Source organism: Cydia splendana, chromosome 19 (genome assembly GCF_910591565.1).
Source record: "Cydia splendana chromosome 19, ilCydSple1.2, whole genome shotgun sequence".
NCBI lineage: Eukaryota > Metazoa > Arthropoda > Insecta > Lepidoptera > Tortricidae > Cydia > Cydia splendana.
The window spans coordinates 1,154,385-1,169,836 of record NC_085978.1 but is presented as its reverse complement, the minus strand read 5'-3'; the positions used below and the strand labels follow the sequence as shown (position 1 = coordinate 1,169,836).

At 36.4% G+C, this 15,452-nt stretch overlaps 2 protein-coding genes across 2 annotated transcripts; both read left to right on the top strand.

Moving 5' to 3' along the window:
• Positions 1-91: 91 nt before the first annotated feature.
• On the top strand, positions 92-14,613 carry LOC134799887 (required for meiotic nuclear division protein 1 homolog). Its single transcript, XM_063772310.1, has 8 exons — positions 92-572; positions 1,764-1,922; positions 2,260-2,337; positions 3,854-3,931; positions 8,431-8,557; positions 9,091-9,246; positions 9,737-9,900; positions 14,468-14,613. The coding sequence occupies exons 1-8, from the start codon at positions 205-207 to the stop codon at positions 14,562-14,564; spliced, it is 1,227 nt and encodes a 408-aa protein (XP_063628380.1). The 5' UTR covers positions 92-204; the 3' UTR covers positions 14,565-14,613.
• LOC134799867 (titin homolog) lies at positions 10,340-12,966 on the top strand. The gene has a single exon (XM_063772277.1). The coding sequence runs from the start codon at positions 10,443-10,445 to the stop codon at positions 12,855-12,857; it is 2,415 nt and encodes an 804-aa protein (XP_063628347.1). The 5' UTR covers positions 10,340-10,442; the 3' UTR covers positions 12,858-12,966.
• Positions 14,614-15,452: the final 839 nt, after the last annotated feature.

Below are 15,452 nucleotides of genomic sequence, written 5' to 3'. Positions count from 1 at the left end.
CTTAGTATAAAATTCATAGCAAAATTGCTAGTCGTACCATGAATGGCCGTCTTTAGTTATTTTATACACTAGCAACAATGACCTTAATGTCAAAAAACTTCATAAACTTCGAAATAAGCAGATAACCATACATTTTATGTAATAATATCTTAAATCGCAATTAATATTAAGTTACATTACCCGTAAATGTGAAGAAACATCAGGATGTCTCTGTTTTTATCTAGAATTATATTAATTCCGACGCGTAGCGCGTTTACGAAGAACATTTCGCGAAAAACAGCGGACCTAACGTCGTTGAAACAGCACAATTCTCTTTGCCAAGCCGGTATATTTTCTTTATCCCGTCAACTAGGAGTTAGAGGCTACAGTTCAGATTCTATACAGCCGGTGATAGCTTTGGAAAACGCGACTAGTCCGGTTAAAAAGAAGACGGTATACAAGAAGGCAGTCTTGGAAGATGTTAGTAAGAAAGAGGGGCATTACTTGGCTTTGGCGTACGCGACTGCGAACGCGTATGACCTGAAGGGTCTTAAGGAAGCCCTGCTTGAGCAGAAGCTGTATGAACCTGGAACGTAAGGACATTTTGTTTAATTTCAAAGATTTATCATGTACCTATTTCATCATCATATCTTGTCACATGCTTTTAGTTGAATTTAATAGTACATTTTGGTAGTTTAATTACCGACAATGTATGTTCATCCCTACAATTTCTGCATTTAAACCAGCAAAATAATCAATACAATTTATTGTGCTTGACATCAACATATAAACACAATAAAAATAGGTCTCATTGTGTGGCAATCTCTATACAACATTAGCTATTTTTATTGCTCCTGTGTGCACACTTTATTTCTGTGCCAACTTACCTATTTGGTTAATATGTATTTAGATTTGATGTTTCATTATATATACCACTTTTATAGATTTTTATAGTCCATTGTTTCAAATCATTTGTAATCATAAAATATGTCTGTGTGGTGCAAATAGAAACTGGCTAGTTGCCATAAAACAAGTAATAAAAACAATCTCTATTAATTTTATAACGGCAAAAGTAACTTTGTCTGTCCAATAAATACCCGGTACAGAGATAAATTGGGGCCTGGGAAAGGAAATAGGGTAGTTTTATCAATAATCAACATCACGTCAGAAGCTAGTAATTTATAAATGGATGTTATGGGTGTATCCTTAAATTACTCGAATAGAGTACATTGCCATAAGTGTTCATGCAACTAGGCAGTTGGTTCCCAAACTAAATTAGTACGGGAGAGCCTATCCTCCTAAGGCCCAAGGTCCTATAGTATACAGTTCGATGCAATTTAAATCATATTCAATTGGAACAGAGTCACATTTGTTTTGTTTCGTTAAATTTTCAAACACAACCAAAATTTCAATGACAAGTTCTGGATTTTTCATTTGTATGGCCTTCCTCCTCAGCGAGTATGCGCCCACTGTTGGGCATACGCCTCTCCAAAACTCCTCCAAGCAGCCCGATTTGCCGCTTCTCTCCTCCAGAGTGGGCCTGCTATCTTTTTAATGTCATCCTCCCATCTTTTTGCCCGGCCCAGGCCCATTTAAGAGTAGCAATACTGTATGGCCTTAGGAGGCTATTACCGTGACATTGTGTGAAATTGTTTTATATGTTCCATCTGTAAGGTTAGTTTCTGATTTGCTGAATTCTTGTTTCGTCGGATTCTCGTCCAATCGGAATGTGACGTTCTGATCGGGTACTAACTATCTGTAGTTGATTTAATTTGTGATTTCAGGTTAAAAGCTCAAGAGATTGATGATGATGTGGTGATAGCAAATGCAGTCTACACAGTGGGCTCAGAGCCGCGGGAAATCATTTTTTTTAAGGAGGGGTCTGTCGTTTTTTGGAACTGCACGCAGCTGGAAGCTAGCAATGTACTGGACTTTGTCAGGAGGTTTGTTTCTATTTGATACATTTATTAAATGAATAAATAAAATAAATATATCTTTATTTCAGACCCAGAAGTCCATATATGGTTATTTAAAGAAATTTAAAAGCTATGTTAGTTAGTATTTGTGACATTCAACAGGTAAAGGTACCTCTCATGTTAGTTGGCGCTTACGCTATTATTAACGACACTAATACTAAAGCAGTGCTAAGCGACAGACGCCAACCGCCATAAGGTAGGTTTACCCGTAGAATGTTACATATGACAAAAAAAAAAATTGTAGAAGTTTCTCAATCTCAATTAATTCAGGAGTTTACTAGTAATCTTGTTTATGCTATTTCAGATATGAAATGGAGAGCTACCCTCGTGATGTGGTGGAAAGAGAGAAAGAAATCATGACATATGTGTACCAGCCCAATGCGTAAGTTGACACTAAATATTTATGTCACGTTCGCACCAACTTTGAAGAACGTAAGTGTAACAATATATTGGAATGCTACTGTGATGTCCCCATTCATGCCCCATTCTTATTGCCCGTAAGGCCAGTCCTGAGATATGTACGTCAATGGTTGAATATGTTTACACTTACATCTTTCTTGTTATTGAGTGACTTAACCATGTACTTTCATACTCATTTAAAATTTTTATGTGGTGTGTTGAAGTTGAAAGTAATGACTTTTTGTTTAGGTATATAGATTATTATCATAAATCATTTCGTGATAAACTAACATACAGTAGAATCCGTTTAATATGACTCCGCTTATACTGACCAACCGCTTACTATAACCTAATTACTGTGCGAAGTTTGGTTTTCATATAAAATTCTTTGTGACAAAGTCGGATAAGATGACTTCGCTTATAGCAGGATTATAGTGACAAATTGCTTAGTATGACCTATTAATCCCATTTTCATGAAATTATGACCGGTTATACTGACACATTGGCTGGTTTTCGTGGCCGTCCCCAAGACTTTCCCAGCGAGGATGTTTGGTACAGTCACCTGCAAGAATATAAGGCCGACAAATTCCCAATTAAGATTGTGTCAGACAGAGATGTGACTTATTTGAAATACATACTTGTATTTAAAATGCAAAATACCTATTTTGTATTTTGTATTTAAATACCGTTTGAAGAAAACTATTTTGTATTTTATTTGAAATAGTTTTTGGGACCTCTTTTCTATTTTCAAAATACAAAATACTTTATAGTACCTAGGTAGGTAATGTAGGTAGGAGTTACAATCTCGGTACAATCCTGGCAACTCTGTCATTCTTTTAACATGGAACTGTTGAATCTGTTTAGTAACGTCGCACATGACCACAAGCGTAGCGAGTGGAATCTTGAGTGTTGCGAGGGTTTCAAGGCACGAGAGGAGAACAAACTTTTCTGCCCTGGTGAAACACAAACGAGATGCTTTTATCACACTAACGAGAGGCATTATACTAGCTGTAGAACATTACAAATCTAAATTAATGCTTTAAAATTGGCCGTTAAAAACCATCATTCATCCATCCTACCGGTTAATATGAGCAAACGACTAGAAATTTGCACTTTAGATAGAGGACTGATTTCAAAGAATAAAGAGTCTTTTCAACTCGGAAATTCCGAGTAATACTTTTTAATTCAGACTGGGTGTTTACTGCTAAGTACCTTACTAGTACCTTTTATCGCAAAGCATTTGTATTTTTAAAAAGTATTTTGAAAATACCTATTTCATATTTTGTATTTTAAATACAAATTCAAAAACTATTTTGTATTTTGCATTTGAAATAGTATATCAAGGAAGTATTTGTATTTTGTATTTAAATACTTTTTACAAAGTATTTTTCACATCTCTGGTGTCAGATCGTCGCTGATCCTCCGGCGAGTCCATTTGTGGGCCACGAACGCAGCATACTATTAGAGAATACTAATTTGTTTATCTTTTGTGTTTTCAGAAAGAAGTGTAATTTACAAGAGTCATATTTCGTCATGGCACCCAACAGAGATAACTCTTTAGAAAAATATACATTCAGGTGAGATATTAAATTTATTGCAAGAACAGTTGTTAAAAAAAATTGAAGCTAATTTAGTTTCTGTAAGACTGCACCTTTATTAACCTTTTCGACGCCGTGTCAAACACAAAAGCAGTCACTCGGACGCCACGTCACCGAAGTGTCAAAACTGAAATTTAACTTTATGCATATACACGTAGGTCTATGTTGCTCTGTGGTCTGTGACCGATTAATCAGTCTTTGGAGTTGAACCTGCGGTATCCGCACCGGTATATCGGTCATTGGGGTACAAAAGGTTAAGGCGCGGTGTGTAGTAAAATGCGCTTTTTTGTCACCATATTTACAGACTTTTACAAGGATTTCATGCATTATTTTCTAGTATGTATAACTTCAGTCCTTGAACTACGTTATTGCTTGTCAGGAACACGACGGCTCATAATTTTCTCGATAGAATCTTAAGTTGAAAACATGCCTAACACTGTCTTTATTTCCTTATGTTAGAAGTACTACGACGAAAATGTTTATGAAACTTACTTCAGTCGATAGCTTTTAAGTAAATCTTCATTATTGCTTGTCCTTTTATCGAAACGTTAATGTTTTCATTCATCATTTGATGAATTCAACATTTTGCTTACTAAATTACACCCTACGCGGCAATACCTTGCGCCCATTCCTCACGCCAGTACGCCCGTGACCACTGTCGGCGTCGGACCTATGCTAGTTTAGCGGACGTTTCATAAAATGGGTAATCACAGTATAAATATGCAAATATGTTATACACACAATGTTTTTCAACATGCTTACGAAGAAAAGCAAAATAATTCTTAAATACGGTGACATTTCAGACATTCGTCCGTCATATTGTCATTTTATAACAAGTTGGGCAGCAAAGGCACACACACACCCATCTAACCAATCCGGAATTCAGTCACGATTGATAAATTGTGTAAACATATTTTAAAAGGCTATAAAATTAATCAAATTGAATAATTTTTAAACATAGATATACAGGATTCAAATATTTTAGACTGGTCATATTTTTCATAATATCGATTTCGACTGGCAAATCGTATTACTTTTTGGCAACCGGGTTTTTTAACCTAATTAGACCCCGCTGAATCGGAATTTGCCGGTTGTTGATCGAATTCTTGACCGGAAGTGAGATATTTGATATTAAAGGACCCTTTTTTTTTGTTTTTCGTAAATAACTCTTAAACGGTGGCGCATAGCAAAACATATTCTATTACATAAGTAATCTGCATAAAATTGCCTACAAGAAAGATTTGGTACAATTTTTTGCTAGGATCAATATTCAAAGAGATATTAACGCGGGAAATTCAATTATAATCACTTCTAAGGTCCCTTTTTTTAGTTTTTCGTAAATAACTCGTAAACGGTGACCAATATCAAAAAATGTTGTAAAACGTTAATAATCTACACAAAATTTTGTACAAAAAAGATTCAGTACACTTTTCGCAGGGATCAATATTTAAAAAGATAATAAAGAAGGAAAGTTAATTATAATAAATTCTAAGGTTCCTTGTTTGTATTTTTTCGTTAATAATTTGAAAAGTATGACTCATTGCAAAAAAAATCTTATACATAAATAACAACTTACCCGCTGCTTTGTCTTTTTAGGGTTCCGTACCCAAAGGGTAAAACGGGACCCTATTACTAAGACTTCGCTGTCCGTCCGTCCGTCCGTCCGTCCGTCCGTCTGTCACCAGGCTGTATCTCACGAACCGTGATAGCTAGACAGTTGAAATTTTCACAAATGATGTATTTCTGTTGCCGCTATAACAACAAATACTAAAAACAGAATAAAATAAAGATTTAAGTGGGGCTCCCATACAGCAAACGTGATTTTTGACCAAAGTTAAGCAACGTCGGGCGTGGTTAGTACTTGGATGGGTGACCGTTTTCTTTTTGCATTTTTTCCGTTTTTTTTTTGCATTATGGTACGGAACCTTTCGTGTGCGAGTCCGACTCGCACTTGCCCGGTTTTTTTTTATATTGATCCTAGCGAAAAGTGTCCTACATGTTTCTTGTAGGAAATTTTATGTTTATTATTTATGTATAAGATTTTTTTGCTAGAGTCTGGCTACTGAAATATTACACAAATGTTTGGCGGGAAATTCAGAAAATCTTGGGCTGGTCACACTTTGTGTAGTAGGAATTATAGTTTTGATACTAGAAAATATTTTTGATTTTCTGTGCACACGTAAGGTACCTAAGGATATAAGTTAAATATACGTTGACCTGCACTCAAAGTCAGCTCACATAATTTCTACCACTATGTAAAGTACAGTCAACGATAAACATGCACATATGTTAACACTTTCTCACCATATACCTTTATAACAAGGCGAAAAATGAAATGTAGTGTAAATAAGACCTAGCTCGATAATACCGTAATATTAAAATAAATAAATAAATAAATTAAATAAATAAACAAATTAAATAAATTAATTTGTGTTTTGTACAATAAGGAGTTTATACATACATACATACATACATATTAATCCATCACGAAAAAAAATACATAAGTATTGCCAAATATGCTAAATGCCAAGTATCAAAATATTTATAGAGCACCAACCTCCTAATTTGTTTACATTTGCTTAGGAGTTGTAAACATTGCAGTTTTTCGTTATACAACGCTACACGTCGACTTCGCACATTGTCGTAATTATTTACGAACTTAAATAATGGTTTGCGAACCTCAGTATAGACATTATTCATATTATTTAAAATAAACCCCTTATAAACCGCAAACAATTTGAACGAGTGACATAAATTGACAACTGACTTTTAGCTTTTTTTTTTAAATCATAGACAATTGGTGATACAACAACGAAATATCTGTCAACAATTTTTGGCTAGCCAGACTCTATGAGTCATACTTTTCAAATTATTAACGAAAAAATAAAAACAAGGAACCTTAGAATTTAATATAATTAACTTTCTCTCTTTATTATCTTTTTAAATATTGATCCCTGCTAAAAGTGTACTGAATCTTTTTTGTACAAAATTTTGTGTAGATTATTAACGTTTAATAAGATTTTTTTATATTGGCCACCATTTACGAGTTATTTACGAAAAACTAAAAAAGGGACCTTCACCCCCCCTCCCCCTACACCCTCAGCACACCCGCTAAGCTCGAGGACATTAAGTATGGTTATCTGGACACCACAAGGTATAACTGTGCCAATTTTCAAAATTATGCGAATTATTTCCGCAGATTTTTTTTATTTTCTTGAGCTATTAACTAACTCGAATGTCGAAGTAGAAGTGTTTTTTGTCATTACAATCTTTAAATGCTTGACTTTTACTCGTCAATTCAAAATTAGAAAAATAGTAAGTATTACAGTTAGAGTTATAAATTGTTATAATTCTTTCTTGTGAAGATAGCTAATTTTATGTACTTATTGGAGCTATGCATAACTCAATAGTCACACAAATTATCTTAGCTTTGCTAGTATTCTTCCTTATTTTCACTACCTACTTGCCCGAAATTGACTGCTAGAGTTAGACCAAGTCTACAACGATTTTGATAGCATAGGCAGTGCAAGTATTATTCATAATTTCATAGAAGATTGACGTTTAAAATAACACTTGCACTGCGTGTGCAATCAAAATCGTTGCAGATTTTTCTTGGTCTAGCTCTATTACATTTTTAATGTCTATTAGTAAGTACTATTTTTTGTCTCATAATAATTTGGTATCATTTGATTAGATTCTCAGTTTGTCGCGGTATACACTTATATTGTATATAATTAATAATTATTTACACTCACCGTCTTACCTACCATTTTTAATTTCATTAAGTACTCATCAAAATTCGAATTTGCTAATAAATCTTATTCAATATTAATTGCCGGAAAAAATCCCGGAACTGACAATTCAGAATACCGATGTCGTCAGAATAAGGACGTAGACGTGCTGCGCGGGAATGGTGCGGTGCGCCGCGCGGGGCGCCCGCCTGCCCGTTCTACCACGCGTCTGCTTCACCCCCTTGAAAACGTAAAACTCGAGTATAAGAGCGCCTTAAAAAGCGGACACTTTTATTATTACACTGCTCCGACTTACACGTGATAAAGTACCTATGGAGTGCTGCAATAAACGTCATACTTTTATATAAAAAATTGATTTTTATAGTGACATTTCCACAGTTTGTCATTGTCAATTCTGCAGAGTTAGATTGGTCCGACTCTACCGAATTTAGTTATAGATCGTGTCATTCACGAGGACGCGTGCCTTGGTTCGTTTTGTCACGGCATTAAAGGTTAGATTTGTCCAATTCGCGCGTCATCGTGCATGACACGATATAATTATACTTTCACTTTAATCAAATTCAATTATTCAATTATTGATTTTATAAATCCCTCTTTGACAAATATTCTTTGCTTACATCTAAATAAAAATGATTATCCTTGACCATAAATATCTGACTGCGCAAAATATTCGAAACATCGCGATCTAAACTATCTACTCTAAATGAGCTTCGATTTTTTCGGCAGTCACGCGATGGCGCAGTCAGCTCGGCTGGGAGCTTGGGAGGCGCGGCTGGAAGCGCTGGCGGCCGCCGCGAGGGCCCACACCAGGACCATGGAGCAAGACGGCACTACACATCTGGACAAAAAGGAGGTATGTGCGCTTATGCCACTTATGACTTAAGATGAAAGTGGATGACCGCCTCGAAACCGCCTTTCCATGCAAACATAGTCCCCATTTTCCTGTCTGAATGTTAACATTTTTGAAAATATTTTGACACAATTTGATGTAGGTATCCAATTTTGGTATCAAATTTGACGTGGGAAAGGAAAATGAGGACTACGTTTGTATGGAGAAGTGATCGTTCAGATTAAGATTTATTTATTTCTCAATAGGGATATAAAATTTTCATTAATACAAACAAAAATATGCACACATAGTGAGATCGTCAAGGTAGGTACGCTAGGTACACATTTTAAACTAATATTTACATTATTTAACAAATATAGAAAAGATAAAAAATCGTCAATAATATAATTCAATTTCAATTCCACATACAATTTGAATAATAAACCTATCCTTCCTATTAACCCTTTGATCAATCGTCAACGTTAATGTATAGCGGACAGTCAAGTGTCTGATATAGTGCCCTACATAAATACATAAATTATGCATCCCTTTTACAGGTGGTCCGCAAGCTAGGCGAGTTGTTTTCCCTCCGGCATCGCATCAACGTGGAATCTGATCTCCTGGACACTCCCGATGTGTACTGGGAGGAAGAAAGGCTGGAACGATTGTACTCGAACACCGTAGCCTACTTCACCATACCCAGGAGGACACGGGTAAAAAATATAATAATTATAAATTAATAAAATTTGAATCATTGAATTATGATATCGAAAGGCTCTTATTCAAAATCTCGAAATTTCATCTCTCAGTTTTCTTTTTTTATGTTTAAAAAGATAATATCGCATGCGGGTCATTTTACCGTGAAACGTACTTTTAAAAAAAGGATGTCATGCTAAAATATTATATTTAAAAAGCGAAAAATAAGACTTATCAAAGTAATGATGAGGGCTGGCTTTGAAAGGGACTTTATGCGCCCTTAGTACTAATTGATAATCCCAGAGACTGAATACTCTCTAACCTTTAACACATTCATTGCCACCCAGCCAAACAAGACGTCCGCGCCAGGCCACAACAATTTCGTCATATAAAGCAGTAGTACCACGATCCCGACTATCGGGTCGTCCGGCCTGGGAACGAAATCATAAAATACCCGATAGTCGGGTTTTCGGCATTGAATGTGTTAATTTTATTTTTATTCTCCAGGTACTGAACGAGCGGCTATCCCACTGCGTGGAACTCCTCGAGCTCCTCTCCTCGTGGGCGGCGGACCGTCACCACGTGCGTCTGGAGTGGATGGTCATCGCACTCATCCTGGCTGAAGTCTGCTTCGAGCTGCTGCACGTCTTCGAGCGATATGTGCTGGACAGGTGAGGAACGGACCATGGGATGGAGGGAGATGGAATGATAGGTGTGAGTGGTGTAGATGCGATGGAAGTTGTGAGTGAAATTAAGAGTAATGGGGATGCAATGACACAAAATATTGTAGGTGTGAGTGAAACAAAAAATAGTGGGGATGCTATGACACAGACAATTGATAGTGTAGATGGCAATGAAAATGTGTGTGAAATGAAATACGATAAGATGGACGTGAATATTAAAGTAAAAGAGGAAGATAAGCAAGTAAAGATGATGAGAATGGCAAATATGGAAGATATTGTGAGAGATGCAATGAAAGTGACGGATGGGATAGTAGCGAGAGTGAATAGTGTAAAAGGGATGAATGTGTTGGGTATGATTGAAAAAGATAATACTATGAAAGATAAGAAAATAGAAAATAGTGATGATATTGATGTAGCAGCCAAACAAACGGCAAGCAAAGATAAAACGAAGAGAGGAATTAGATCGCGTGGCAAGATTGCAACGTATACTGGCTCTTGTACGTGCGCCTGAATTGGACAGTGTGGCTAAGATGAAACAAGTGAATTTGGATGACAAAGAGATAAAACGTGATGAAGATATAAATGTTTTAAAAGAGTTGGGTGTAAATCCAGAGATCAATCCAAGTATAGATCATTTGAGTGTAGATGACAAACAACTGACCAAAGTGGAAACAGTAAATGAGCCACTGGCAAAGAAGAAACAAATCGAGTATGAAGGAATAGCAAAGTTGGAGCGTATGTCGAAAGAGGAACGCATTTTAGAGATAGATCGTTTAGTGAATTTAGAGCTTGAGGCAGAAGCTAAACTGAAAGCAGCAATTGAACATGCTGCACAATTAGAACGAGAGGCCGAATTAGAACGTGAGATAAAAATGAAATATTTAAGAGAATTAGATCTTAAAGCAGAGTTGGAGAAGGCAGAGAAAAAACGTTTGGCGGAAATAGAGCGTCAAGAAAAGATGAAACGAAAGAAAGAATCAGATCGCATCGCGGAAATAAAACAGGCAAAGTTGAAACAAACTGCTGAGATGAAACGTAAAGAGGAAATTAAACTTTTGGAAGAATTGGGTGTTTTGCCAAGACATGAAGGCACTGAAAAGGATAATGCGAGAAAGTTGGAACCAGAGGGACAGGCAAACATTAACCCAGACGTCGATATTAAGTTAGTCAAAGAGGTCACGCCAAATACAGATGTGAAAGAGAAAGTTGTGAATCCAGTAAAACGAAGCATACTGATAGCAGAAATAAAACAAGTGGACCCCCTTTTAGAAGTAGAAACAGTGGATAATGTAGAACAGATGACACAGAAAGAAAGTGAATCAATACGCGAAATGATAGAAGATACACAAAAAGAAGCTAATAAAAATCAAGAAGCCGGAAGTCAGACAAATATAAATAACGAGGCAAGAAATAAACGTAGGGAAGAATTAGAGCGTGTTGCAAGATTACAACGCATAATAGCGACGGTACGCAATGCAGAGCCAAATGGTGTTACACAGGTAAAACTTGATGTCGAAGTAGATAATACACCGGATTTGAAACACACAGAAGAGATGCAACTATTGCAAAAGTTGGGCATTGTACCAAAGGAGCACGTGACACAGAAAGAGAGTGGGATTGACGGGACTGTGGAAAAGTTAAAGGTACAACCAAACCATTTAAATTCAGTGAAACAAATGAACCCAGTTACAGATGTAAAACAAGTTGCAGAAGTAAAGGCGGATGTGACGAAAAGCACACAGCCAAATGCAGAACAGTTGCCTGAGAAACTGGCTGAAATAAAAATGGAAAAAGCAGTAGAGTCAGAAAGAGAGGCTAAAATAAAACGTGCGGCAGACATGGAACGTAAGGCAAAAGCAAAACGTGAGGCAAGAATAAAAAGGAGGGAAGAATTAGATCGCACGGCAAATTTGCAACGTGTTGTAGCGTTGGAATCTAATGAAGAGTTCGATCATGTTGCAAACATGAAAGAAGCAGAGTTGAAACAAATAAAGGAGAAGACACGCGAAGAAGATTTGAAAGTTCTAGAGGCATTAGGTATTGTGCCAAGAAAGGAAGCCACACAGACGGAAAGCGAGACGAATTTAAAAACAGCAGATAAAAAGGAGATTTTAACAAAGATAGAAGATACAACCGATGTGAAATTTAAAATAGATAAAGGTGACGTTGATGTTGGACCTGCAAATGCCGAAAAAATGCCGGAGCGTAAAGTAGATATGGAAACTATGACAGAAAAAGAAAGAAAGGCTGTGAGGAAAGATGTCGAAAGACGTATAGCAGAGCTACGTGTAGCGCAGATGAAACGCGTAGCAGAGCTAGGAAAAGAGATGAAACAGTTGGCAATGATAGACGAAGACTTAAAATCGAAGCACGAAAATCCTAAGCTGATGATCAATAATGAGCATGAAAACAAGGATGTTACAGATGAATCTAAGCAGATGATAAAAGATGCGTATAAAATCGAAGATGCTACTAATAAATCTAAGCAGATAGAATCTAAACCGATGGTAGAAACTGAGCGTAATATCAATGTTACACAGGTTAAACGTATAAAAGAAAAACAATTAGATCTGGCAGAGGTCAAAAGTGAATTCTCAGGTATAAAACGTAAGGATTCGAGGCCTTTAGTAGATTTAAACTCGGAGAAAGAAAGAGCGATTGAATCTGTAAAAGAGGTAAAATGTAACGAAAAATTAAATCTATTTACGGATTTCGAAACACCAGAGGTAAACCAAGAAAAGGTTGAATCATTAGGGATGAAAAGTGAGAAAAAGTTGAAATCAACGGCTGTGCCACCCTTGATAGAAGTAAAGCCTGAACCAGTGATGAAATTAGTGGAGTTGAAACGTTCAAGTGAGATGAAAGCGAGAGGAATGGAGCGAGTGAGGCGGCGCGATTGTGAGTGGGATGGACAAATGATGTATGTGGGTAGAGAGCGCTTGTAATAATTTGTTGTCATTGTATCTCGATTAAGCTACTTATTAATAGAAAGTTAAAGCTTAAAATGGCGTGAATAGGTTGACTGGTTGGTTACTGGCTCTCAAGTCTCAACTATAGAGTGGTTATTGTTATATTAGTCATATTCAAACATTTGTAGCATGTAAAATTTTGTACAATTTTCTTCAATTCACACTAATGTGTTAATATTTATATGTTGATGTTTTTGTTGTAAATGAAATCGATGCATATGTAACTACATAAGTAAGTACATATCTATCTAAGGTGTAATCGGGTAATTTCGTATGTCGGATTATTCCAAAAATCTGATGATAATCAACCCAAAATGTCATCATAAAAAGAGTTCCTTTTCGGAATTATCTGACGGTTTTTGACATTCAGAATTACCCGAATACACCGTATCTTATCTTATACCTTTAAAGTTTAAACGAGCAATTATTGTATATTTATTTATTTATTTATTTATATATATTTCGGGGATCTCGGAAACGGCTCTAACGATTCCAATGAAATTTGCTATATAGGAGTTTTCGGGGTCGAAAATCGATCTAGCTAGGTCTTATCTCTGGGAAAACGCGCATTTTTGAGTTTTTATATGTTTTCCGAGCAAAGCCCGGTCTCCCAGATATTGTGCGTATATTAAGTTGGTAGTTATATCTAGTATATTTACTAAATACGATGCCATAGTAGAAATAACTCTATGTATACTTGTATTATCTATAGCACATATAATAAATATGATTAAAGACTAATCTAATAAAATTTTAATATGCTTCCAGTAAGTATCGTTAAAAATAAAATATTGAATGTAGTCTAATATTTGCTTATAATGTAGAATGTATTGTTATGTAGATTATGAATTAGATATAATATCTTGTTGAATATCAATAAAAAAGTAAAAATAATCTATGTATTTTGTATAATCCTTTCCAGTAGACCCCTATATAGGTACATCGAATGTTCAGTCGCCACCAGATATATCGGGTCGGCCAAGGTGCTAACAAATATCTGAACACACTCCTATTATCAGGGCACTAGAATGCCAGTTCAGGTGTTTTTGATAGAGATGCAACGGATAATTGTTTGGCCGGATACCGGATACCGGATATTCGGTATCCGGCCGCCGAATATTCGGCCGGCGGAACTATTACCTACATTTCGGTTTTTCAGGTGCGCATTGTGTAGGTTTGACCTGTTTCCTAGTGAACGTTCGCGCGGACACACATTTCTAGGTTCGAAATGTGCGCGTGCAAGTCAGTGGAATGTTTAAATTTTAAAACAATAAACAAGTACGATTATGACCGTGAGTGTATCTTAAATCCATTTTTTTACTCCGAAATCAAGCAATGTTACTATCCGGTATCCGGCCGGATATTAAATTATTGGCTGGATAGGTCGGATACCGGATTTTAACCGAATATCCGGTGCATCTCTAGTTTTGAGCACCTCTGCCGCTCCAATATATCTGATGATCCGTTTTATTAGGTTAGTGAAAATACGAAGTACGCGATTTTCATAGACTTCAAAATAAAGTCGCGATTGATCCGCTAAAAGTATGATTTAATACTACCTACTTCATCTCCTTTTACTCACTTAGGTTATCAAAAACAACCGAGCGACGGCGAGGTCGCTCAGCCTTCGCGGACGAGTCAGAAGAGTACATGTTCCAAGATCTCTCCATATTGGATACCTAGGGAACATAGCCTCAGACCAAAGAGAATTGATTATAATAGAGATGTAGTCTAAAGGGGCCCACTGATTACCAGTCCGCCGGACGATATCAACCTGTTAGTTAAACGCAAAAGGAGACAGTTCCGAACAACTGACAGGCTGATATCGTCCGGCCAACTGGTGATCTGTGGGCCCCTTAAGAAACAAACTTGCCTCTTCGTTTGACATCCAAAACAGATGGCGCTGTACTGCCATATGTTTTGCGGTCACTGAATGTCAAACGTCAACTTTTGACAATCAGAGTATTCAGAGTTATTGCAAAATGTATGGTGCTGTGCCGCGCGGAACAGCGCCATCTCGTTTACCTGTCAAATTCGAAGCAAGAAATTGTCTTATATTTTACGTATCTTACTCAATCAATGTATCTTTGCCTCAGACTAAATGTAAATACGAGTGACAAAAAAGACTGAACAAGTGACAGAAAAAACGCAAGTTTTTCTTAAGATCGATAGATTTTATGTAAAATATAATAGAATAGGTACATAACTAAATAAATGATGCTGTTAGAATAATGTGTTGTTTTAATAGCAGTGGTATAAGATAAGTTGAAAAAAGATCCGAGGTTACGATTTGAATCAAAGGCGAAATTATTTTGAAACCGTGGACGACCAAAGACGGGTTTTATCATCAATTCATCACGATAAAAGGGGACCTAAATGTAGATTTTTGCAGTCGCTTGTAGTTTTAATGGATCGCAACACCTGAGGGGTTTTATTGGAGGAGGTAGACAGGAGGATACAAAAGGTTAAGTGCTTTGCCGGCCTTTGACCCTTTTCTAGGCATAGTACGATATATCGAACACATACGCGCCAATAGAATTTCAACTTTAGCATTCCGATTTAAGGTTCAAA

What these genes read in the sequence shown, in the direction of transcription:
- LOC134799887 (XM_063772310.1), top strand. Translation starts at nt 205, where the DNA reads ATGTCTCTGTTTTTATCTAGAATTATATTAATTCCGACGCGTAGCGCG. An exon ending in TATGTGTACCAGCCCAATGC is followed by an intron (nt 2,338 to 3,853) that starts GTAAGTTGACAC and finishes TTGTGTTTTCAG; the next exon opens with AAAGAAGTGTAATTTACAAG. An exon ending in GAGCGATATGTGCTGGACAG is followed by an intron (nt 9,901 to 14,467) that starts GTGAGGAACGGA and finishes TTACTCACTTAG; the next exon opens with GTTATCAAAAACAACCGAGC.
- LOC134799867 (XM_063772277.1), top strand. Translation starts at nt 10,443, where the DNA reads ATGAAACAAGTGAATTTGGATGACAAAGAGATAAAACGTGATGAAGAT.